Genomic DNA, 26,257 nt, shown 5'->3' with positions numbered 1-26,257 from the left:
AGATGTTCGCTTCCGAGGCACTGTATCAATCCTGCTTGGGACCCCCCTTCCCTCCTGTGCCATTGGCCTTGGATCGGCAACTGGTTTCCGGGTATGAGGAGTTTCCACAGCCTGAGCACGCGTGCCGGAACCTACACGTTACTTGCGGCCTGTTACACGTTCCCATATTGAAGCCCCAACACACCCCTCGCTTGCTTCCGTTCCCGCCCGATCTAAGCTGGGACTCCCTCCCGGAGTGGGTTGTGACTGCCTCTGTGGGAATACCCCAGAGCCGTTCGTGCTCGACCCTGAACCACTCGCTGATCCTGGCAAGAACTGTGCATGCCATGATACTGTATCCAAACAATCCCATGTCAAGGCCTCGTTAAACTCCTTCGCTTTTCTAAAAGCCATATCATAGCCTTTCCATTCATCACCTCCATACTTCGCATGGAAGTTCGTGATCCTGCTCTGATAACATGCCAAGTCACTCAACACATCTTGTGTACGTTCTGCGATAATCGCCACAAAGATAGAAAAGGCCCTGATCCAGTTCATCATTGTCTCTTCGACCCTGAATTCCACCATCTTGGCCCGCCATACACTGGGGTGCCATAAATCCTTCTGGGTCTTCGCATACTCTAACTCTCGATGATCAGTCAACAGCGAAAACATGTTAATGTACTTGTTGGCCCACACCATCTCTTTCGTAACCATGGGAACATGTTGAGCCAAGCTTTCCCGCCTTGAGGGTACCGCGCCCTCTCCCACCATCGGTAACGATCTCTTACCGGATTCCGCCGCGCTTCCAGCCGCGTCCGTTGTTTTCTCTTGGTTGTCAGCCGGGACCATCTTCGCCACCTGTGGGGAAATAGAAGGCACATTCGCTGTCCCGGCATCCCTTGCCTGCCGCAGCTGCTCAATAATTATTCTGGCCTCTTCGGCCAGGTCTCCCGCAGCCGCAGATCCCCCCGCTCCCTTTTTCAACCATGGTAACACTGCCGCTAACTGAAGCGCTAATTCCGGGGGCATCTGGTCGTTCACCAGCGGTGTGATCACCACGGGGATAGGGCAACCCCCCATCCGGTACCGGTACCGGGCTGGCCGCTGGCGCTACTGGAATTGGTGGAGTCTCTACCGGGACTGGGGCCTCGCTAGGACCCGTTTTCCCCTTCCTCTTTTTACCCTTATCCCCTGGGGTGATGTTCGGCAAAGCCGGTCCTATGACCCTCTTAGGTCGTCCCGAGGGGGCAGTTTGGGCCTCCACCTGTTTCCTGAGGGCCGTCAAGCCGCGATCTAGCCGGTCTACTTTACCGAATTCTCGGTCCATCACCGCCACTTGGTTCACCAATGTGCGCAGCATCCTTTCCATCTCGGAGCTCTTTCCGGGCTTCTTGCCAGGCATGTCTGCGATTCGATTTCCAGCTACGCCTTGATGACTGAAAGAGAAAAACAAAGATTACAAGTTCTCAAAAAAGTGCAGCTTGTTCCCTTGAGGGCTCATGAGCGACGAGTGGTGCAGCTTTCAGAGCGCAGGAACAAGAGGAAGCTTCCTTGGATTCCCACACCTTTTATCCAGCTGCGGGAGTGCGGGACCCCGCCTCAAGCACGCCCATCAGTGCACGGACTTCCGGGCGGGTGTTTAGGACAACCCTTTTTGGGCGGGTGGAGCGTGTTCCGGCCACGCCGCTTCGGGCATACCAGCCGGGACACGCTTCCCGCCCACAATGGTTTTCCGGGGGATCGGGGCACCCATCCATACGTTCAGGGGGACCGAGTGGTCTCCCCTTTCCATTATAAGCCCTGAGCACTCCATTGTTTTCAATGGAGCTCCCAACATTCCAATGTTCTAATATAGCCTTATAGCCCGCCGTAGCGGGCTATACTGGCTATTAAAGGCCCGAGCCGAAGGCGAGGGACTTTAACGAGACAGCGGGACGTTAATAGCCGGTATAGCCCTGCTACGAAGGGCTATAAGGCTATTAGAACATTCTGCCACTAGAGGGCAGAATGTTCTAACAAATTAAACAAAGGGTTCTCGAAGTTCGAGGGGATATAAATCCCCTCGAGCTTCGAGAAGCCTTTGTAGAACATTGGAATGTTGCTCTGCAGGCCTTTACCGGCCCGTAGAAGCAGGGAGCACTCCATTGTCTGCAATGGAGCTCCCAACATTCCAATGTTCTAATATTCATTATTTGACTTGTTGACTAAGAATGTGAAAAAGTACCTAATTTGGTCGTTAAATCATTATATTAATTGTTATGCTTCATCCCAGGCGACGCCATGATTGGGCACCCACGTCCTATCAGACACTCTTGCATGAAAATGTCGGGTACCAATGTCGTAATTGTGGGGAAGTTTCCAAAGATATGCAGATCAGCTGTGTTGCTTTTTCGCACTATTAAAATGCTTAGAGGTTGTCTACAAACATTTGGCTTTCTTACTACTCTTGTGAGACCGGAAATGTTGCACTATAAAACGAGGGTTTCATTTATTTACACAATGTGCATCAGGAGACATAGATTTCGTTCATATGAGGCCACAAACGACTCAATTATGGCTCAGTGTTTTCCTCAACTGAATCCAGACTGAAATTTTGCATTAATTGAAATTTAATTCATACAACTTTTTAAAGTTATTCCATCTTCGTGGTTATTGTGTGGTGTAACTATAGTTTGCGCGTTTATAACAATGTATGATTATATAGAGTGAACTGCTGTGAAGAATGTAGGGATTATTTCCTATCACCGTTTGTAAAATATCTTTGAAAATCCGTCTTTAAAATAGTTAACGATATTTTTGTCCTTGACTTTCAGGGTACTCAGAAAATATGCCTTCCATACAGTCCCACAAAAACCCTTTCTGTGAAGTCCATTTTAAGGTAATTATTGTTTTTTGACATATTACATCATTAACGTATACTTTCCCCAGTTCTGCATATTCTAACTGCATGCAGTTTATTCACATGTGACTGAAAGTAAATACTCGTTCTTTTTGGCTAGGTGGCGAGGAACTTTATTTGTAACATTTGATGGACTTTTTTCTGTCTCAGTAAAGTGTTTCTCTAAACCATGGGTACTCACAAACATTTGCCCAGGGGCTGCAAAGTACAGTCTGTGGTGTGACCGAGGCCGCACTGATGCCAGCAAGGTGGCGGTAGGGAGTCTGGGTGTGTCAGGGATTGTGTAAGGAGGTGTGAAATCAGGCTAAATAAGCACGCATTTATTTGCAGGTTAATAAATGCTTTCCCGTTTATTTAAAAAAAATCTGAATATTATTGCTCAGCAACTAAACAACAGCTTGTGTTGCTGTTAATCAGAGGTGCCGCATGTAAAGGTCAAGAGGGCCGCACTTTGAGTATCACTGCTCTAAACAGTGCCTGCATGAGTACCTAGCGCCGCTCTCCTTGTTGAATGAGTGAACTTAGTATCTAAAGCAGGGGTCCCCAAACCGGTCCTGGAGGGCCGGATCCATGCCAGATTTTTAAAATAACTACATGTACCTCAATGGGGATATCCAAAAAATCTGGCATGGATCCGGCGCTCCAGGACCGGTTTGGAGACCCCTGATCTAAAGCATACAATCTCCCTGGTCCAGGGTGTCCAGGCACTGACTCTGAAAGAGGGGGAAGTACAAGTGGAGGAGTAAGTCAGAGGCAATAGATATGCTTTGAGATGCAAACTTTCAGATGAACACAGGGACTATGGGAGGAATTGCCGTGGTTTAGTGGAGAGCACGTTAAATGTCTCAATTTTTGGGACTGCAGCATTTTTACCTAGTCTATTTCTGACATTCCCTGCCCGTTTGAGTTCTCTCCTTACAATTTTGTTAGCACAGAGGGCTGATACGCTCTGAACATCTGAAGTACCAAAATGTGTCCCAGAATCGCAGGGCTGATTTGTAGGCCAAATAGTTCCAGGCCTGCAAATCTGCTTCCAATCTTATTGCTGGGTCCATTGTACCTTTGGGAGGCCTAATAATTACTTCAAGCACTGCACTGCTCCCAGCTTGCTTCCATACGTAAGGTCAGTAAATCGGTTCCAAATTGGCATTGAAGGGGTATCATAGCATTTATATGGTCAAAAGTAGACTCCAAGAGGGCCCTCCAAAGCTCTTCTTTAAACGCACTAGGTCTCCTATCGCGTCTCCACTAACTTTTTATGTAGATTCCAGTTCAGATTTTGTGAGAGAACATCATACCTATGTATCTGTAAGACGATACCGCCTCCACCGTCTGATTACCCAGCTAACATTAAGCAGTTCCAAATTTTCCCTAAAGGATGTTATTTTTTTCTTCTCCATATTTACCTTGAGTTTATTAACTTCACAATACCTATTATAACTATTCAATTTCCTCTGTAGTCCAATTGATGTCAAATCCAGATTACTAGATCATCTGCATAAAGGAGGCATGATATATGCCTGCCCTCAATTTTCGGAGAGAAGGAGCTGATGGAAGCAAGTGCTCTAGGGAAGCCATCATGAAACAGGGTAAACAGCATTGGTGCCGGGACACGGCCCTGCCTTAGCTAGTTATCTAAAATGATTCTTTTTGAAAGGGTCCCATTTAAGTGAAGCTCCATCTGGGCCCAGTTCTGTGAGAGAAATCCCTGCAGGATTGCAAGTAAACTGGAGTGTATTTTTAGTTGCTGTAACTTGGCCCACAGGATACTTCGATCCTCAAGGTGGAAGGCTAAAGCCAACCAAACAGCAGAACAAATTCCCTGATGTTTCCATCCCCTTTTGTCCCAGGGCCCACAAGCTGAGATAATGATCGACTGTAAACTGCCCTTATTTGAAGCAACTTTGCTTCATAGGGCCCATGTTATTGTGCTCAATCCAGTTCTTAAGTGAAATTAGGATTGCCTTTGAGTACAATTTAGCACCAACATCAAGAAGGCTCATCAGCGAAATTACTCACCCTTTCCCCTTTTTTGTGTATCGGTTTCATCATTGCACCCTTCCAGTTTGGCAAGAATATACCTGACTTTGCTATTTCTACCAAAAATGTGGAAAATAAGGTTGCCCACTGTTGTACCTGGCCCTTTCTGCTGAGTTATCCCCAAACGTTTTGCTTTCTTCCTCCTATTTTATCTGACCTGTTTTTCTTGGCTCCAGGACTCTGGGCACTTTACCACTGCTAATCAGTGCTAAGGTGCATATGCTCTCTGTGTAAATTGTATTGGTGATTGGTCTATACATGATTGACATATTTTGTTTACTGGTAAGTCCTTAGTAAAGTGAACTGTGGGTGCCCAGGGTCTGTAAATCCAATGCTACGAGTGGGTCTACAGCACTGATTGTGCCACCCACATGAGTAGCACTGCACCCATGTCTCAGATCTGTCACTACAGTGTATGTGTGTGCAGTTTTGTACTGTCATGTCTATCTGTCAAGTGCACCTACTTACCAGGCCCAAACCTTTTCTTTTATCACATATGAAACACCCCTAAGGTAGGCCCAAGGTAGCCCCATGGACAGGGTGCAGTGCATTTAAAAGTTAGGACATGTACTGGTATGTTTTACATGCTCTGATAGTTAGATACTGCTACATTAATTTTTCACTATTGCAAGGGCTATATCTCCCATAGGGTATTGTTGGAGCTGCCTTGTAACATTTCCCAAGTGTAACTTTAAATTGGAAAGAGATGGAGATTTGGAGTTTGGGGTCCCTGAACTCATAGTTTAAAAATGCATCTTTAAGGGAAGTTGTTTTTAAAATTGCGTGTTTGAAAATGGCACTTTTAGAAAGTTGGTATTTTCTTGTTTTGCCGTTCTATACCTTGGCCTGCCTGTGGAATCCACGTCTGAGGGAGGGTGACAGTTGGGCTGTTTGTACATTCACTCTAGCAGTCACACAAGGGGAGCGGAGGTGTGCCCTGCATATCTTGATGGCCCATCAATAGTCTGATGGGTCTTCCTGAGCTAGAGTGTTGAGAAGAGTTGTCCCTGACACCTCAATAGATGCTCTGCCTGTCCTCACACAAAGCTGTCTCCACGCCCTGTGGTGTGCTTTGAGCCAGGTCAGAGAAAGGCAGGGTCTTGTGCACTACTAAGACTTTAACTTGAAGTTTGCCTACTTCAAAGGCAGAAACCGTTATAAGTACTGGAGCTGTGACACCATAACTCCAGAACACTTCTGGACTAAGAGGAGATTCTGCCAAGAAGAAAGTTGGAGAAGCTGCCGGAGGGGAAATGCCACTCTGCTTGCTGCTGTGTTGTGCTGGCCACCTGCTTGTTACTTCTGACTTGGGCAGTTAAAGGACTTGACTTGACTTTGCTTTCTGTATCCTGCTTGACAAGGTTCTCCAAGGGCTTGTGTGTGCTTGCCTCCTGTTAAGAAGTCTCAGGGCCAACAAAGATTTCCCCTGCAGCCTCTGCTGGGAGTTCTGACCTGCCAAGTGGTGCCAGTTCCAGTTCTGGGCCCTTGGAGCTAGCTTCTGCTGCGTGAAAAGAAGATAATCCATGCACCGGTCTTCGGCAGCTGTTTTTCCCACCACAAGCCTCCCATGCTGTTGAAAAAACAACGCATTGTTGAGGCAGAAGAATCAGCACGAAGCCTGCCTTGTGGCCCAAAAAATTGCTACAGCCCGAGTCCTGAGCACATGACACCCACTTTGACTCCAACGAAGGCCCTTCTGTGCAGCTGAACATTCAACACATCACCTGCTCACGACTGGGAAAATTGACCCATTGCCTGTTTCGAAACATGTGCCACTGCATGTCCAGATTTCCCAAGCATCGCAGCTGTGTGCCAAGTTCTTCATTGATGTTTCTCAGCAGTATGGAACTGAAGTCGCTTGTCTTGAAATTAACATATCACCTCCCCTCACAGTAAGGAACTGACGCATTGCCTCCCCTGACAGTAAGGTACCGACACATCACCTTCCCTGCGCTGCAGTAACGAACCAACGCATCACCTCCCCAGCCAGTTAGGAACCAACACATTACCTCTGCTGGGAGTAAGGAACCAAAGCATCGCTTGGTTTTCTGGCACCTCACCTCCCCTGCGCCTATTTTCGACGTTGATTTTGGCGCATCCCAGGTACTTTGTGCTAAAAGGGACACATCCATAGTTTTCTATGACTGAACTGTTTTAAACCTATTAAAAGTGGTATATTTGCTTATGTATGTTGGATTTTTATTGTTTTGTTCGTGTTTTACTAAGATAAAGATTGTGTTTATATACAAATGCTTTGCACATTGCCTCTGAAATAAGCCTGACTGCTCATGACAAGCTACCAAGCAGGGATTATCTTTGGTGTGTAATCCCCTTACTCGGAATAGAAGGAAGGGCCCCTACTTGCACAGGGTGCAAGCCATTGCCTACTAAAGACACTCATTTCTAACACCCACCCCATAGGGTTTGACTTTATTACAATTGCTGGCAGGTTATCGGGTCCCCCTGCCTTAGTTAATTTTAGGGGAGATATCAGGATAGCTGTGCAAATAAATCCAATGCCCCCTCCCTCAGTTTGGGGCAGTTACCTCTCACGGATATCTCCATAGCCTTTTAGATATTACTTAGGTAGGCAATACACGCATTTTTTTAAACCGTACACCTAAGATGGGGCTTCGAGTTACTACACTCCCTCTGGACTAACTTCCAGAGTTTAGTCATGTCTTTATCCTCGATGGTACTAATCATAAGGTCCCAGTTAGATTGTCAGAAGACCTGCGGTTTAGCACTAATAATACTCCTTTTTTCTGAAAACTATAAGCCTCCACAGAGCTCCTCGTCCTCTCTGCCTTTCCCAACTTATTCCTGGTGTTTAAGCACTCTCTATCAAACCAAGGCTGATTTAAGGGCTGGCAGCGATTATCCTTCATAATGTCATAGTTACACCTCCTAACTGTAGGGGCACACGCTTTACTAACTCTACTATGGTTTCAGAATACCATTCTAGGATTTTCAACCCTGAGTGCCCCCGAATCCAGGACAGTTGGAATTGCCTCAATTGAGTCATATATCTTCCTTTTTTTTAAAGCATTATTAGAACATCAAAACACAAGACAAAAAGCAAAATGGCAAATACAACATGAAGCAAACTGTGACTGATGCCCCGTTTAAAAAAAATGTTCACCCCCCACTCCCCACCCTGGTGGATCCATCCTTCTAGAAAAACAAAAAAATCTCGACAAGAATAATTGTATACTGTACAGAGACCCAACCACAATCATACTTCTCAGCCTGTAAGCCAATATTTGCTTAGCCATATAGTTAGAGACAACCACACTTTTTCCCCTTTTTCCATTGCCCGCATACCCTTTCTTCTATACAAAGAGATCTCCAAATTATACGTAGATAATAATTTACTAAACAAGACATGTACTGATGGGGGGTCTGAATCAAGCCATGCCATGGCCAAACACAAACGAAATACCATCATTGCAATAAACACCATTTTCCTGTCAGCTTCTACCATGACTTGATTAGAAATCCCCAACATTATAGCCTGCGGGGTCAGTGATACGGTGTAGCCCAATACAGATTCCAGTCGTCGTTCAATTTTGGATAGTACTTGAGAAAGACCTGAACAGGTAGCAAACATGTGTGTACTATCCGCAGCCAACAACCCAGCCAACAACCCACAGCGTGAGCAATGTATCCCCGAAGTACCCCCCATCGATATATACATGCCAGGGTTACGTAAAGATTACACCAAGACTTAAAACATTGCACCTGCAAATGGCTGAGATACACAATGTTTGACTAAGTAACTGGGAGTCCTCACACTCCCCCTGTCCAGCGTGTAAGCTTGTTTGTCATCTATCAAAGTTCCTGGCAAGATCATCTCCCATTTTTTCATTAATTAATTTGTAAACAGCAGAGGTGACAGGATGATTACTATTGATCAAATCTAATAACGGAATTTGGTTCCGATTTAAACATCTTTTGGCCGAAAATTCCCGGATTTGTAAATATTTAAAAAAAATCCTTATTCTCAATGCCAAATCTTTCTTTAATGGCATCGAAGGAAAGCAGTTCGGTACCACAAAAGAAATCCCCAATATACTGAATCCCTCTTTCGCCACCATCTTCTAAAATATACATCATGAAAGATTTCCGGAAGTAAAAAATTATTAACTAAGGTGGAGTACCGATGGAGCCGCCGAATCACAAATCCTTTCCGGACTGCAGTCCAAACTTTATAAGCACCCAGCAAAACCTTAAACTTAACCCTCTTATAATATGCAAAATCTATCTGCCACAAGAGAAGACCCCTCGCTTCTGCCCCATATATTAATTGAAAAATTGAGGTTTCAGAACCTTCCAGATTACCACCATTCACAAGCTCCCCCAAATACTTCAGTGTAATCACCCAGTAGTGTATTTGAAAATTAGGGACGGACCAGCCTCCCTGATCTCTAGGTAACGTTATATACCCGTATTGGACGCTGCCCCGCCCATAAGAACCACAACACTACCTGGTCAAATTTCTGGAACCATATCTTGCTGACTTCCAGGGGCATAGCTCTGAAATAATATAATATTTTGGGAAGAAAAATTATTTTGATGACATTGCATCTTCCAATTAGCGTCAAATGAAGATTATTCATCATCCTGAAATCTGATTTCATACTAGTAATGGTGAGAGATTTAGATCTACGATGACTGCAGGGTTAGAGCTTATCTCAACACCTAGATACCTGGCATTTGACACAATGCGTTGGTCTACTAGAACAACCTTATTGTTAATAACTATCTGGGTTATATATCTTTAATCGATTCTTGTTGTCAAGCAATTTGGGAGGGCTACTTCCTTCAGGGTCACACATTCTCTTCGATAAGGGGCTGCAAGTAGGGCTGTTTCCAGGACCCAGTGATTGCTACCCGTAATTCCCAGCAGCTCAAATCTTGTACAGATGTTGAAAAACAACACCTGTATACACATATAATCTATGGGGCAGACCTGAGTCCCATGCAAAAATGTTTGAGCTGCCTGTAGGTCCCCTCTGAACCGTCCATTTAGATAAACAAATATTAACACGTAGAGAAATCTTATAAATTGCACATCATTTTTGGGTACACTGAGAAAAAGTTGCACTGGTGATTCCATAGCTTTCTAGAATGTTACTGCAGCCGGCTTCTATCTGGGCTGGGTGTAGACAATGATTGAAGTTGGCTCAGGGGGGCTCTCCGGAACGCTATCAAGGCCATCAGATTCCTCTGGAAGACCTCCCACAACTCCTTTCGAGTTGCATTCTGGTTTATATAAATGTTGAAAACTATTAAACTGTTCAGCCTATTGCCCCCGTAATTCAGGTCCTGTAAACAGGAACCACTAATTACTTGTCTGTATTACTCTTTGATACATTTAGTTGATACCAGTGCCATTAGCCCATCTTTTACCTGCCAAGTACCTTTTTTGTTCCCCTTTTTACAATTTGCATGAATCCACTCAAATAAATGAGAGCACTCGTCATCCAGATCTCTAGGGGGCAGATTATCTATTTCTCCACCCACATTTTAGTGAGATCAACTGTTCTAATCAAGTTTTCAAAACCATGAACATTCCAAAGGAAAACTCCCCAGGCAGCGGGTAAGGCAACTGCCTAGTCCCCTCCCCCCCTCCCCCCCCATGATTCCACACTTTCCCTATGAACGTTTAGATGCACAAATATATTGCGAAGTGGGATCGGATCTAACAGTTCTTGTCTTGAGTGGGACAGGACAGTTACCGCCAGAGAAGCGTGATTTGGAGAGGGACAGGATTACTTTTGCTCCAATTACCATATTTAGTTGCTCCGAATTGAGGCAATCGTGGTTAACCAAAATGGGCAGCCCTAGACAGGGGTTTCAACCTCAGTTGCAGGCACAATTTTTAGGCCGGGTTTAATAAGCTCTTCACTAGTCTCTAGTACCAAGCCCACAAAGACTGAAGAGATAAAACTAACTTTTGTGATTTCTCTTCCTGCTTTGGTCTCTCTAAAGGCTACTTGCTCTATATGCCTTGATGTAAACTCCTCCAATCACTTACAAGCGGAAACTACTCTTCACAGGCTTCACCTATTTAACAGTTTCCATTTGCTTGCTTTTTTCCCTTTCTGGGTCACTTCCAAATGCAAAAAATGTTACTCCTGGATCCCTTGATGGGATTTGGGTCTGACTATAGTCCACATCTAAGTCTATATGTCTAGAAGCTGGGAAGTCTTGGTGCTTCATTGTCCTAGGGCTCCTATCAATAAACGGGGAGGGATTTCTAACGAATATATGAACCAAATTCTCAGTTCCTTCGGGGCCCTTAAATCCCTTTTTATTGCCTTGATTGCTAGGTCGTTTGCTAGAGGGTCTATGTCTTGACTGTGATTTGGCAGTGACCTCCTTTGCAAAACCCTTAGCTCTTTTTATTGTACCCTTTTCAGCTAAACATGCTCTAATTTTCTTCTGTTGATTCTTTGCAGATTGTGACTGAAAGGCTTGGTCTACAACTAGCCTAGGCTTCTGAGGAAGATTTCTTAAATGTTTCCCCTTACCCCTACCTTTCTTTACATTTAAACAACCTAAGCGCCAGTCCCAGGCCCACCCATGATTCCATCTTCTCATCAGTATAGGTCTTCTTGATACATAGTCAGTGGTCTTATCCTGCCCCCCCTCCCACATTGGAACCTCCTTGCCAAACATCAACGTTTGTGATGCTACTGGCCTAACAAGAGTAGGCATACAGAAATTAATAGATTTTAGTTTGCACAGAATCCTCTTAAGAATAACAGACTGCCATTGTATTGCTGCTGACCTCAAATGTATAAAACATGTCAGTTCCATCACCTCTAGGCACATTATGTCAGGTTCTGATCACCATAGAGAAGCTCAAGTGAGCTTCATGTCACCTTCATGTACTGACCAACCACTCACTCCACTCCTTTTCCCACAAATGGTGTTTATTACAAATGTATATTTGTAAATTATTATTGTTCTTCTGCTCTTTACAGATGTTCATTCACTGCTGATTCCAAATGTATATTTCTTTTAAATTCAGTACAGTAATACCGTTGCCAACTAAAAATATATACATCTCTTACCTACGCCACTATAGTATATTTCTTGTCATATTTCCTCAACCTGTTGATGTTGCCCAAGTTCTAATCCTATTAACCTTTGATGTAAAGTGCTGTTTAAATCTTTGGGATCTACAAGCGCTATTTAATAAACTGCAAAACAAATAACAAAAGAGCACAGGCATACTGTGTATACATTTGCATGTTGTGATCACACGCATGGATAGGTTACAACATCGTTATCCAGGTGTGAGTCAGACTGACGCCAAGCAAAAGCTTTGTGAACCAAGGTCTGATTGTTTTTAGAATGCTTCCTTTCACAGTAATAAACAATTTAGTATAAAAAAAACAAATAACATAAATAACAAATTCTATATTGCATTTATCATCATCTCATTATTGAAGATTATCAGTCTATTAAGATAAACAAAGTGAGAAAACCTGAGTAATTGTGCAAGTATAATCAATATATAAGTATAAATATGTGAGTGGTGTATATAAATGCCCAACCGTGAGCAAGGCCCTGGGAGGCCAAAACGCGTAGGTGAAGCAGGTCAGCTCTGACCTAATAACATAACAAGAAAAAAGATTCCTGAGTGTGGCGTAATGTTGTTTTCAAGGAAATTAGTCCAGGTCACTGGATCGGCCTTACGTTGGTACCGGGTGCTGTGCACACTAGTGAGAACCAAATTGTCATATATGCATTTGAAGTCAGAATAATATACTGCTAAAACTACACATGTGATGCAACATATTTCACCTTGATGTTTGAAATGAAGACAGTCTGATTTTGGGGATTCTGCTTACTGGAGCAATTATATCTTCATAGACAATGTTATTTTTGGGAGTGCTCTAATGTTAGGATCACTATAGAAGGAACAAGGGAAAGGAATACAACTGAGGAAACATACTTAAACAGCATACACTGTAGATACTAGAGCTGTAATCAATATTTTTGTTGCATTTTAGTGCCATGAACCTAGACAAATTTGAGAAAAGCCCCAGGGAAATCCTTAATCCAGAGATACAAAAGGTGAGTTTTCAATCGTCCGCATCAGTCAAGCTGGGGAGGATGTCTATTGAATGCAAATTTTCTATTAGCTTCCCAAATATGACAGTAATGAGATTCAGCTACTTGAAACACAGCATAACTAATCATGTCAAAGAGGAAAGGGGCCTTTTATGAAAAAGCCAGTCTTAAGTGCACCTTTTGAGGCTGCTCTTGGATTTCAAACAGAATGTTATTCATGCTTTGAAGCAAGGGTCACTGCCAATCTTACTAGGATCCAATAGATGTTACCTACATCTAGGAAACTTGGAAAATGTGTTTGTGTGTGTGGATCGAGTGTTGGAGGGGAACCTTCTTGTTAGAGGTATGGTGTATTTCACCTGAGAAAACGTTGTGGAGATAGTGGGCATGATCTGGCCAGGGGTGCAAGAACTCATTTAATACAGGGCCTCAGGTGGAACAGCTGTAAAATGTGATACATTTCTGTAAATTCATTCTGAATGAGATACTAATATGTAACAGCAAGGAATAAATCTGCCTGGTGCCGCCATCGATTTCATTTTGATAATTCTATATATGCAGAGTGCTAAAACAGCAGCAATGAAACTAATTTAGGGTGCAGTGACATAATTATTGTGCACATGATATTACTATGGATTTAACAAGCCACTACAAATTATGGAATCACTTTCTCTTCTTATGCAATTTTGTATTAAAGCTTTAACTATTGGGTAACACAGTGATATAATAGTTGATTGCTGCTCAAAAATGTAAAGATAAATCATTTGAGTTATTTTGATTTGCATAGGTAGTGAATGTTTGAGTCATAAGATGTCCACTGTTTGAATCATTTAAGGCATGTAATGAAGGCAGGACAAGATATTGATAATAATAGAAATCTTTACCTTTTTGTCTGTAATCCACCTATAGTTCAAATATGGGAAACCAGGCAGAAGTCCCTGATGTCATTTTATGATCTTCTGTGTGGTTGTCAGTGCCCTGAGGGTGTCAGTGTCTTGTGCTTTTGCATGACCTGCAACTGGTCTTCAGCTTAGGTGAAGGGAATTAATAGACTGCATTTTCTGGTTCGCCCATTCTAAAGCAGTTCTGCATTTGAAGACAAGATGTATGATTCCCTCTTTGCTGTCCAATTACAAAATGCCCTCCTTCCAGTACTGAGCTAAATTTAGCAATTCACATTGGTTCAATTGTGGTGATTAATTTGACCAATTATTATATTTAGATCACATATTTCTTTGAAATATCCTGCCTGGAATTTTATGGATGTATTATACCATGAGTTGTAATCCCTGTATTTGCAAATTTGTAAATTTTCCTTTTTGGGTGGTCAACTTTTGAATGCTATTTCAGGAAATGTTGTGAGCAAAAAATTATAAACCTTTTAACTATAGCTTCCACAGATTCAAAAACGTATTTTAAATAAAGTGTGGATAGCGATTTCATTAAAGCTAGATTTTCTCAAAAGGTTTGTGGTTAAGGTGTGTGGTTCAAAGTTAAGAGCAATATCATACCTCTAACACAAAACATTTTTGTGAAAAAATTAATTATTAATTGGGGAAAATAGCAGTCAAGTATAATCAATCAATCAATCAAGAAATTTGTTTAGCGCGCTACTCACCCGGAGGGTCTCAAGGCGCTTGGGGGAGAGGGGTCCGCTACTGCTCGAACAGCCAGGTCTTGAGTTGCTTCCTGAAGGAGAGGTTGTCTTGGGTAAGGCGGAGGTGGATGGGGAGGGAGTTCCAGGTCTTGGCTGCCTGGTAGGATAAGTATCTTCCTCCCATGGTGGCTCTTCGAATGCGTGGAACGGCGGCGAGGGCGTGGCTGGTCGATCGTAGCTGGCGGGTGGGGGTGTAGAAGGTCAGGCGGTTGTTGAGGTACCTGGGGCCCAGGTCGTGGAGGGCCTTGTGTGCGTTGATGAGGAGATGGAACGTGATTCTCTTGCTGACGGGGGGCCAGTGCAGGTATCTCAGGTGTCCGGAGATGTGGCTGTGTTGGGGGATGTCCAGGATGAGTCGTGCGGAGGCGTTCTGGATGCATTGGAGTCTTTTCTGCAGTTTGGCTGTGGTTCCGGTGTAGAGGGCGTTTCCGTAGTCCAGTCGGCTGGTGACGAGTGCCTGGGTGATCGTCTTCCTGGTTTCGGTGGGGATCCATCGGAAGATCTTTCGGAGCATGCGTAGGATGTTGAATCACGATGATGAGATGGCGTTGACTTGTCTGGTCATCGAGAGGGAGGAGTCCTGGATGAAGCCCAGGTTTCATGCGTGGTCCGTTGGTTTGAGTGCGCTGCCCAGGGCAGGGGGGCCACCAGGAGTCGTTCCAGGCAGAGGGTGATGATCCAAGGATGAGGACTTCCGTCTTGTCTGAGTTCAGTTTCAGGCGGCTGTTCTTCATCCACTCGGCTACGTCTTTCATCCCTTCATGTAGGTTGGTTCTGGCAGTGGCGGGGTCGTTGGTGAGGGAGAGGATCAGCTGGGTGTCGTCGGCGTAGGAGATGATGTTGAGGTTCTGTTGGCGTGCAATGGCTGCGAGGGGGCTCATGTAGACGTTGAAGAGAGTCGGGCTGAGTGAGGATCCTTGTGGTACGCCGCAGATGACTTCGGTGGCCTCGGATCTAAACGGGGGGAGGCGGACTCTCTGGGTTCTTCTGGCGAGGAATGAGATGATCCACTCCAGTGCCTTCTCGTGGATTCCGACGTTGCTGAGGCGATGTACTAGGGTGCGGTGGCAGACAGTATCCAACGCTGCGGAGAGGTCCAGTAGGATGAGGGCCGCTGTTTCCCCGTTGTCGAGCAGGGTTCGGATGTCGTCAGTGGCTACGATGAGGGCAGTCTCGGTGCTGTGGTTGGCTCGGAAGCCGGAATGTGAGTGGTCGAGGGATCCGTTCATCTCGAGTAGTAAGGTCATTATCTTGTTAGGTTCTCTTAAAGGTTTGAAAATGTGTAAAGCATTTTGAAGTATCAAAACAGTTAAAAAGTAAAAAAACATGACACAGTAAAAAGCCCTCTCCAATTTATAAAAAATAGACAATAATTTAAAGAAATAAATGACAGCAAAATAACAAACACCTAATAAGGGGACCCAGGGATATACTTTAGAAGATTTTATTACAATAGCTCCAAAACTTTCAGGTGCCAATGATGTCAATTGGTCGCTGTAGACCAGGACCTAAGCTTTATTTCATGCTGATTGCGATGGAATGTGGGTTGGATACCTAATCCAGGTCTGACCCGATTGGATGTCAGCAGTTCAGTTACAGGCTGATTCTGCAATGAGCACAACCACGCCAGATAGGCGTTGCATAATGTCTGTGGGAAGTAGTTCATTTTGCCAAGAAAAACTCAAACAAATTCACAGTGCCTCTCACTCTCTAAATAAAAGATAGAGAAACCTTAATACAGAACCTGTGTTCCCACCCAGAGTTGTGCTCAATGTAATGAGCAGCCCTCCTCCGTGGTCTCTCCAAACCAGTGCTATGGGCACCTTTTCCTTCACTGGGTTAGGTGTCTGCCTGAGAGGACAAACGAAGGGGTCTGTTCGGGTATCATCTGACATTTGCTTGTGACAAAGGAGACCCCTTTGAAATAAATTACGTTCCAGGGCAAAGTCCAAGTGGCTTCGAGGGAACAAAAACACCTCCCCACAACTATGCTATTGTCTCTGTTGTGTAAGGAGTTTTCACGTCTTATCATGGCTATTCACCAGGTGGGTGACATTTGGAGGGGGTAATGCAAATTAGTTTTCCAGAGCTTTAGGCAGGTAAAAGGTAACATTTTAAAAGTCCCTTGCCCATAATATTTATAAAAAAATTCATCTCCACCATTATGTTGGGCTTTCAATAAATAGTAATAATAGTTTTTTAATAATCTTTTTAGCTGGTCCCTACCCTGAGAAACTAGAAGTAATATTATATCCCAGTGCACCATAGTGTTTTTCTGTGGACAAGCCAGCCTTCCTTTCTACAGTGAAAATAGCTTTTGGGTGCTAGCCACTGTAAGGATATGTCAACTTTAAATTTCCACATGATCTACTAATGTTATGTTATGTTATGTTATGTTATTGGTTTTTATACCGCGCACAGCTGCCCCAGCAAAGGGGCGTCCTGGCGCCAGGAAAGGTAAACACAACATCACACAGCACATTCAGCAAAGACAGGAAAATTAGTTAAAAAGAAAAGTTTTGATGGCACATCTGAATAGCAGTAAATCCTCCATAGCTCGGATTTCACTGGGAAGAGAGTTCCACAGTTTGGCCGCCACTACCCGGAAGGAGCTAATAAATACCATGCACTTTGCCTTTTTAGCTACAAGGCCTACTTAGGCATTACTTCATAATATATAAAATGGAAGTTTTTACCTATCAAAAAGGGTCATATTGACTGGTTGGGCTGCAGTTTTATAATTGCAGCAGTCAGACTACAGTAATCGGCCCTGAGCCATATTTGTCTTGTCACACTAGTGGATGGCACAATATTGCTGTAGTCCATCATGCAATGAGTGTATCTTGAACCACCATATACTATGGTCTTATAGAAAAGTAAAATAGCCCACTTAGGAGTAAGCCAAATTCAACTTTTAAAGTTACAAAAATGCACATGACACTATCTGTAGACAAGAGTAGAAAGTAAGGTATGACCTTTGCCAAACAATAAAAGATCATTGTCAAAGTGATAAAATAATTCAGTAGATTTAAATACAAAGGGAGGATGGTTAGGACTGGAATACGTATTCTAAAATGTTGTTTCACCTATTTAAGATGTTCATACTACTCATGTGCCAGACTGCCTGGCAACTAATGTAAAATCATTAGGTGCAATTCATAAAAGTATTTTCAATCATAAATGTGTACAACTGAGAATGTATTCATTTACTCATGCAAGAAATTGACTAAAGGAAAAATGCACAGTTGTATCTCCCAGACAAGGAATGCAAAGTTGGAAGAACAAGGGGTGGTTAGCCTTTCAAGTTTGTGAAAGCCTATGAAATTTGATGTATGGTGAAATTCACAATTGTTCAAATCTACGCTTTCTCACCCTGGAAATGGTCAGAGCGTTAATTCAGAAAAGAACTGAAATAACTCTCCTTCATGGACGGGAAGGGGAATTGATCATCTCCAAACTAGTAGAAGATATAGGGGAAGGGGTTTCTCCATGTGGAAAATGTTTCTCCATGGAGAAAAAGGAAATTAGAGGGTACTATTTTCTAAGTTCTAGGTCTACAGTATTTACAATAATTGATTGGAATCTTGGGAAGCTGGTGAATATGTACATGATATTGTGAAACGTACGCCAGGAAACAATGTTTGCACAGCTTTCTAGACATACTACTGGAAATGTTTGTGAATTTATAAAAGTAGTAAATCTAGGCACATTCATAGCAATAATTTGGGTGCCGATAAACTACCTTTTATTGTGAATTACCCATTACGTGTAAATTTATCTTGTGAAAAGCTTAAATGAATTTGTTTCTCCTGGACCTACATTTAGCACTGATGCTACACATTTTAAGGTTCCTTTAAAGCCAACCCCTAACTGTCCCAGCAAATCCACACCATTTTCACAACATATTGATTAAATTATGTGTAAAAGGTTCCCAAGTAAATTGCCTAAAAATACAGGTCTCCTGGGCAAACAGTGATCATTCATGATGTACAACTTCATCTGGCTGTTGGTGTTGTTATAAGGTGCGGGAGACCCATTCAGCTGTAGTACTTCTTGGTGGAAAATTGGATATTTGTAAGATCCTAGGTGGAATAAGGAGGTGGAAGAGAAGTTTGTATTTTTGTAGCAGGGCCAGAAATCCTCTGAGGGGCTGAAATTAATGACACCTTTCCCGGAGGGCATGTTGTAGAGTGGGTTCATAGGTAGCAGGTTTGCACCTGCACTTATGGAGAAATAATTTCTGAATGGATATAAATGTAAGAGCTCTGGCGACCCCATGGTGCAGAACTAATTTTAACTTAGCACAGTCAATGGAGGGCTTTTACAATTCTCAGTGATGGAGGGAAGCCTGTTTTAATCCCTTCAGCTGTTAAATGAATCATGCATGCATTTTCATGATGCTCTTTGTAATTTGAAAGGCTTTTGCTTGGAAAGAAAAGTGACTTTTTTTCTTTGTGATGCATTAAAGATTATAATTACATTCATGGCAGAGAGCCTGAATATTTCACATTGTAAATTATTAAATGTATAAAAGGGCTGCATCAAAACTGTAATGCAGCAGGTAGTTCCCAACCCACAAATCAAATTCCACACTGGGATGTTGAAAGATAAAAAACAAGCAACTGCAAAGGCAATAGGCCTCTTATCATTAAATTGCATTACGTGACCTTTCAGCTTTGTCAAAGTATTTTGCAATATTGTTCTTCATTGGCAAAAAGAAAAGAAAAAAACATGTTTGGCCAATGTAAAACAGTATTAGCAAAAAGAAAAGAAAACTCTACCTCAGCATGATGACATATATGTGTGCATGCCCCATGAAAGAGCAGCCACCAGTGGCGGCTGCCGCAATACTGAAGTCGGGAAGGGGCGGGTTGGGAGAATAATCATTTTTAAAAACGTGCCTGAGTACGTGGCCACCTTGGTCCTATTCTCCGGCTCTCCCCCAGTCCCAACATGCACTGGGGCATAGGCTCCCCCCCCAATCGCAGCTCTGTTCTCATGCTATGAGAGCAGTGCAAGGATTGGTCTGAGTTGCATGGTTTGCTGCTCAGACAATGCCTATGTGCCTGTGACATTTCTCCAACACAGATGGGTTGGAAAAGCGTGAGTGCGCATGTCTGTTTGGTCAGTCTTAGACGTCCGGCCAAACAGACATTCGCACTTACAGTGCGCCAATCCCTCCTCCCTGCTTTTCCCTGCCCCTCCTCTCCTATACTGCTGTCATCGGCTCAATAAGTCAGTGGTTATTTTATTTTTCATTATAGCGCTGACTGACTGACCAGTGGGGTGATGTTCCTCCGCCATTACAGAGCAGCCGCCCCAGGCAACCACTCTTCGTTATTTTAAAACGTTTATCATACTAAGATGGCAGATGCCAATATTAGAATGCCTAATTTAAAAAAATGCATGCAAGTGTATTTATTAAAGAGAAAGGAGCACTTCAGAACAAATTACAACTACCGGACTTACTAATAAGAAAAAAGAATATATGTATATAAATTTATATATTATTATTTTTCCTTCAAAACAGTGCAGTAGAGTGGGGAGTAGTGTGGAATGGACAGCCATTGGCAGGTGAGCAACAGGGGTGGGTGCAATGGAGGAATAAGAAAAACCTGGTAGGGTTTGGAGAAGCAATGGACGAGCTTGAGGAGCTGAGGTGAGAGAGCAAGACATAGAGCATGAGGAGAGGATTTGAGTGGGGAAGCAGCACACAAGAGCAAGAAAACACATGCATTTCAATCGAGTGGCGAAAGAAAAAGTAAAAAGTAGTTCCTTGAATGCAAAACAGTGCATGTTCATAAGTCATTAGATCTAAAGGATAGTAAGTTATGCTCCACGGGATGAACAAACACAAGAAAAGGAAGGAAAGCCTTCCTGTAAGAAGCAAGCGAATGACTTTGCATTAATAGATTGTTATTGCTGATCTTGGATGCCCTGGAGATCTCACCTCATACAGCATTTCCACTCCTGTTTCTTAATGTAGAGAGATTGGTTGTACCCTAAAGCAACCAAAATGCAGAGGATGGTATTTTAAATGTGTTAGGCTGTTTTGGTGAGCATGATTAAAAACCCTTCCGTGCTCGAGCACTCCCACCCTGGTGCTGCGCATGACTGTTTGCCGACGCAGCCCCGCCCACCCTTTAGAACGTCCGCAGCGGAATGTTCGCTGCGGTAAATGGGTTAAGTATCAAGAGGACCTATAATACATAGTCACTGTGTAAGAAAGTTGGTAATTATTTGAAAGGGGTGTTAGGCCCACTCAGATAATAAACTTAATTATTGTCTGGGTGAACCAAAAATATCCTAAATAACCTCTGCTTAATTATTTAGTAGCATGGCACAAAACCAGTCAGACTTAACTGGGGATGTGTATATTATTTATGCAGTACTTAAACCAACACAAGACAAATCATGAACCAATTTTGAAAATTTGAGTAAAATCATGAAAATAAAATAACATTGAAACAGCAAAAATCCAATCATTAGATTTATACTCAGGAGAGGAAAACCCACCCCACACCCAAGGCCCTTTTGTCCCCATGTCTAGAAGGAGTGTACCTAATTTAGACAGAAATGCCCACCTGTGGGTATATTTACAAGGAGCTTGCGCTGTGTCATTTTTTTGATGTAGCAGCTGCCAGTAGCGGCCCGTGGTGGGAGTGGTGCAGGGCGGTAAAGTGGAGCGGGGGAGGTGCAGGGTGGAGGGTAGTGAAGTACGGAATATGGCCGATAGAGGCAAGTAAACATATAAACTAATAAAACGAATGTCGTTGCGCGCGCTGCATCACATTTGCCAATGCAGCGCAGACAACAAAATTCGTCACTGCCCGGCAGCACTCCCACCACGGGCCGCTACTGCCAGCTGCACTTTCTTTGCTCTATATTTTCATCTACATATATTATATCTAGGCAGATGCGTCACTTTTCGCTGGCCTGCATTGTTTTTTCCCTTTGTCGGATTTGGCTGTGTCACGTTTGTTTTCATATATGGAAGGTAGGCCTTCCCACCTAAAATACACAGTAAAACTGATGTAGAGATATTTATGACATTTTGCAAAAGGGACACATTTTTGGGAAGTGGGCCACTGAGCTTGAGATGCATCAAAATTCCTAAGTCTTGAAAACCTAGGCTTAGAAATTACGCATTGGCTGTGGCATATGTACCTGGCCAGCTGAAGTGACTTGAAACTGTGTAATGTGCAATCAAGGCACATCCCTCAACAGGTAAGCGCACACATAAAGTAGGTAACACAGCAAAAATCACATTAGACACCATCACAGACTTGTATGCAGTCACATTTTACTGTCTCATAATATGTCACAAATACTTAGCATAGTAGTTCACATAAGTACACTATGCCCACTTGTATGCATGACATCCAGATCCAATGCAATAGAGTGGACGGTGAGTTTTTCACCCTCTCATACTCTATTACATTAGTCCACACACATGAGGCTACTTGCGCCATTCAAAACTGAAGCATCGACTCTGATTTCTGAGGCATTGCTTTAGTTGCGTCAGTCTTATAACGAACAACAGCAATGCACCACTTTTGAGTTAGATGCCTTGCGGCATCCTACCAACAGATGAGTCAGAATTTCTGACGCATCCTTGGGACCTTGCAGCATTGAGCCCTGTATTGTAATTATGATGCATCCATAGCGTCGTAAGGGTTTTTAACGCAGGCGCATTACATTTTGATGCATCACTGCCTTGACGCAACAATCATTTCTTGTAAATATGCTTTTTAGTTGAGAAAAATGCCACCTTCCTAAAAGTTGAATATTCCTTCTTGTTTTTGATTGAAAAATAATACCCGTGAAGGTAAGCACGCCTGTATTTGAGCAAAAGGATAGTCCATTGCATCAGAGTTTTGAAGATGCAGGAAAAACAAAGAGCCTTCAAGGAACTTAGTCCTGCCCATTCTCTGCAGTAAAGAAATTTATACTGGCAAAGTTGAGGGAGCCTCGTAGGCAGTACCATAAACGAGTCCAGTGGCAGAAAAGCCAAAAACTCTTGGAGTAAACGAGCTGGAGCGGCTGCTCCAACTCTAGAAAACAGAATATCCGGTCCATTTATATGAAGCCCTGATGATAATCCCAGTAATATTCGCCTGGGTCTTGAAACGTGTTGGCATTTTGGGAGGCATTTGGTTAATTAAGAATGCGGCGAGTGTTGAAGGAAACTATTGGATAAAGGATTGATACACTATTAAGATACTCTTTTGACGCTGGAGCTGGAATAACATATGTGGTTCATAACATTGGATATGTTCATGTTTATTACTAAATTTGTATATGATGTAAATTTTTCTAAAAATGTGTTTTGCATCAGATCAATGTATGAATTTATTTGCTGATTTTGACAAATTGCAAGCTGTTGCTAATAATTTTTTCACAGTTTCTAAGTCCAGTTTTGTCTTTAAGTGTATGTTATTGTGAATTGTATATAAGTTCATGTGTAAATTTGATAAGTATATGTTTCTTTTTCAGTCCCCCACAAAATTGTTTTGATTAACTTTTAAAGAAACAGAAATGGTCTAATAAAAAATTCCATTCTGACAGATAAAAGAGTTGACTGTCCGTTACTCCATGAGTAGTAGAAGTGTACAGTAGTACAGAGCCGGGTACATTGTTTTGTGTTCTGAACCTTTCTAAAAGTGGCATTCCCAGAAAAGTAACTTAAAATCCAGCTTTTCCAATAAAGAAAATTTTACAATTCATTTGAGTGGAAGAAGCATTTCTCTATCTGTTTTCAAACTATAGTTATTGCTTATTAAGTTTACTAAAGTAACTTAATGTTAGTCTAAGGGACAGGGTCAGGGCTGATTTGCATATGGCCATGTCTGAACTGGGGTGGCGTGGAGTGCAAAAAAACAATGGATTTATGCCCAGGTCCCTGTACTGGGGTTAATGTATGACATTGTTCTGCATTCTGTCCATCAACTGTTGTTTTTGCATTTGTCACCCCGAGTGGGATGGGTATGCTCAGACGTGAGTCCCATGCTCTCCATATCACTGGAGTCAAGCTATCCTAGCTGAAGACGGCTGATAGCCAGAAACCAGTCCTAGGATGCTTGATTCCGGTCCAGGAAAGACATGGCTTGGCAGTTCGGGCTGGACTGTTCCCATGAGGCACAGGGTCAAGGCTGATTTGCATATGGCCATATCTGAACTGGGGTGGTGTGGAGTGCAAAAAAACGATGGATTTAGGCCCAGATCTCTGTACTGGGGTGAATGTATGACATTGTTCTGCATTCTGTCCATCAACTGTGTTTTTGCATAAGGGACAGATAGCCTTACAGCAGGAAAAAACGACTTTAGGGCTTTTTCACTGCCAGGACATGTAAAACTGAAGTACGCATGTCTTTCCTTTTAAATACCATGCCCCCTGCTTTATTAGTGGTTAGGTCCTAGCTTAGTGGGGGAGTTTAAGTATTACAAGCATTTGCAATGCAATAGGTCTAATTTTTGTGAGAGCTAGAGCTATTGGTGTTGTAAATGGCAATGTTATGTTATGTTATGTTAATGCGGCTTGTATAGCGCGCTGCTGCCCCATCGAAGGGGCGTCCCGGCGCTTGCAGCTACGAAGTGTGATACGCACAGTGACCAGAAACCATGGTAACTGCCAGAGGTACTATAAGTTAGGCTAAAGGAAAGAGGAAAGTTTTAACAGCTTTACTAAAAGCGAGTACACAATCCATACCACGGATGTGTTCCGGCAAATGTCTTATGTGTTTTGGATTGGAGTGTAGTGGGTGTATATTGAGTGCAGGCACGGCCCGTGCAGGGCGTTATACCGGGCGGTGACGTCAGGCGGGGGAGGGTCAGGGTAATGGGTTGTAAAATATGGGATATGGACCATTACAGGTAAGTACAGAAAAATAAAAAATAAAACGAATTTCGTTGCCCGCGCTGCAGCACATTTGGCGATGCAGCGCGGGCAACGAAATTCGTTTTTTTGTTTTTTTCGCTACTTACCTGTAATGGTCCATATCTCGCATTTTACAACCGCCCACCCTGACCCTCCCCCGCCTGACGTCACCGCCCGGTATAATTAATGTGAGAAAACACTGCTTACTGCTTCTTGCAGGTTACAGTCAGTGATCGAAGAAAAGTACTCTGATAAAACTCAAATACGTTTTCTGTGTCTTGTTTTGCTGCACGCATTTAACCCATTCTGTTTCGATGTTCTGGTAAAAATTCCAACGGTTATGACTTTTCTACGTGAAAAAGGAGCGCTATGTAAACCATGTATGGAGAGCCACTGTCGAGGGACCGGAATACACAATTCAGCGCCTTTCCCCACATACAGCAGTGGTAATAAATGTTGTTTTACACCCGCGTATCTGCATACCTGTTATCAGTGTACATAACAAGTGAATCGTGAACTTGATCTCAGAAAAAGATTCCGCGTGTCGGATTTAAATCCACACATGATGATGGCATTCTCGGTGGTTCTTGAGAATTACTTCATGTTTAACCCCTTGAGATGTTGTACTTTTGTCTTAACTTCTCTCTGCCTGTCTCCACCCTTGGATCCAGTCCTCGGGTACATCTCGGCTTCCTTCTGCGCCTGCCCCCCTGCTGCTGCGCCAAGGCGACGCTCTTGGCACTGCGCGAATTAATTTTCTCAGAACTGTTGGAAACACAATTAGCAGTCCTTCCGAAGCGTCAAGAATGTAAAACTATCGACAATCTGGAATAACTCAGCGCCACATTTTACCCGGTCTAATGCCTGTTGTCATTTTTGCTAAGCATGTTGCTAAGTAGCCGTCTTGACCTGTGTTTTTTAATCAGCACTTTGAATACTGGCACTAGTAGACCCTTACTTTGATCCGAGAACGTAGAACTCCAAGTACCAGCATGCCCCTGCTGTTGACAAAATCCACATTTGGAAGAAGGTGACCCCTCCCATGACATACTATCCACTGTCAGCAAGCTTCACAAATCAATATATTGCTTTCAAGAAGTGTCTTGTGTCATTCAATTGTTTAAAGTTGCTGTGTTTGGAAACTAGAGGCTCGGACCCGACAGGTTAGCTGTATTATTATTAATGCTTGACTGCAAGAATCAGTTCTCTGTTAGATAGAATCAACTCACAGATAGACTACACTAAAATATATACTGGTCATCTTATTGTTTAAAGATTCATGCTTTGCAAAGCTATTTCTTCCTTTCATTTCACTTACTTTTTGCTGTTTTCTTTTTTAATGACAGGACCTGCTGGTATTAGAAGAACAAGAGGTACGTTAAACACATGCACCAATTCCAAATCGAATACCAAAATTCAACATCGGCCATTTTTTATTTCTACAAGGCCTGGATGATTTTCTGATATTCTGGTACAAAAATTGTTTGCCTAAAAGAATGTATGAAAAATTAGTTAGATAATGAACAAAATCAACCTACTACAAGATGTGCTTGATTTGACAAATATAATGCATTAGGTATGTCTAATAAACGAATTCAAATGGAGGATGAAATAGATTTGACAACAGTGCATAATTCATGGATATGTTAACCTGCCATCAACTTGGACAGTATTCAGTCTTCCCCTTTATTAGTAGGTTTGACTGAGGGCATGT

At 42.9% G+C, this 26,257-nt stretch overlaps 1 protein-coding gene across 2 annotated transcripts in view; it reads left to right on the top strand.

The window, feature by feature from the left end:
- The window catches only part of GARNL3 (GTPase activating Rap/RanGAP domain like 3), a 1,096,377-nt gene that overhangs the window by 893,795 nt on the left and 176,325 nt on the right, over positions 1 to 26,257 (top strand). For both annotated transcript variants that reach the window (XM_086920961.1, XM_086920960.1), the window contains 3 exons: positions 2,796 to 2,860; positions 12,949 to 13,012; positions 25,890 to 25,916. In XM_086920961.1, the coding sequence (XP_086777087.1) occupies positions 2,796 to 2,860; positions 12,949 to 13,012; positions 25,890 to 25,916 (156 nt within the window). The remainder of the gene's footprint in view (positions 1 to 2,795; positions 2,861 to 12,948; positions 13,013 to 25,889; positions 25,917 to 26,257) is intronic.

The sequence above is a fragment of the Lissotriton vulgaris genome, chromosome 5, assembly GCF_964263255.1.
Source record: "Lissotriton vulgaris chromosome 5, aLisVul1.2, whole genome shotgun sequence".
Taxonomy (NCBI): Eukaryota; Metazoa; Chordata; class Amphibia; order Caudata; family Salamandridae; genus Lissotriton; species Lissotriton vulgaris.
This window is presented reverse-complemented; position numbering and strand designations above follow the sequence as displayed.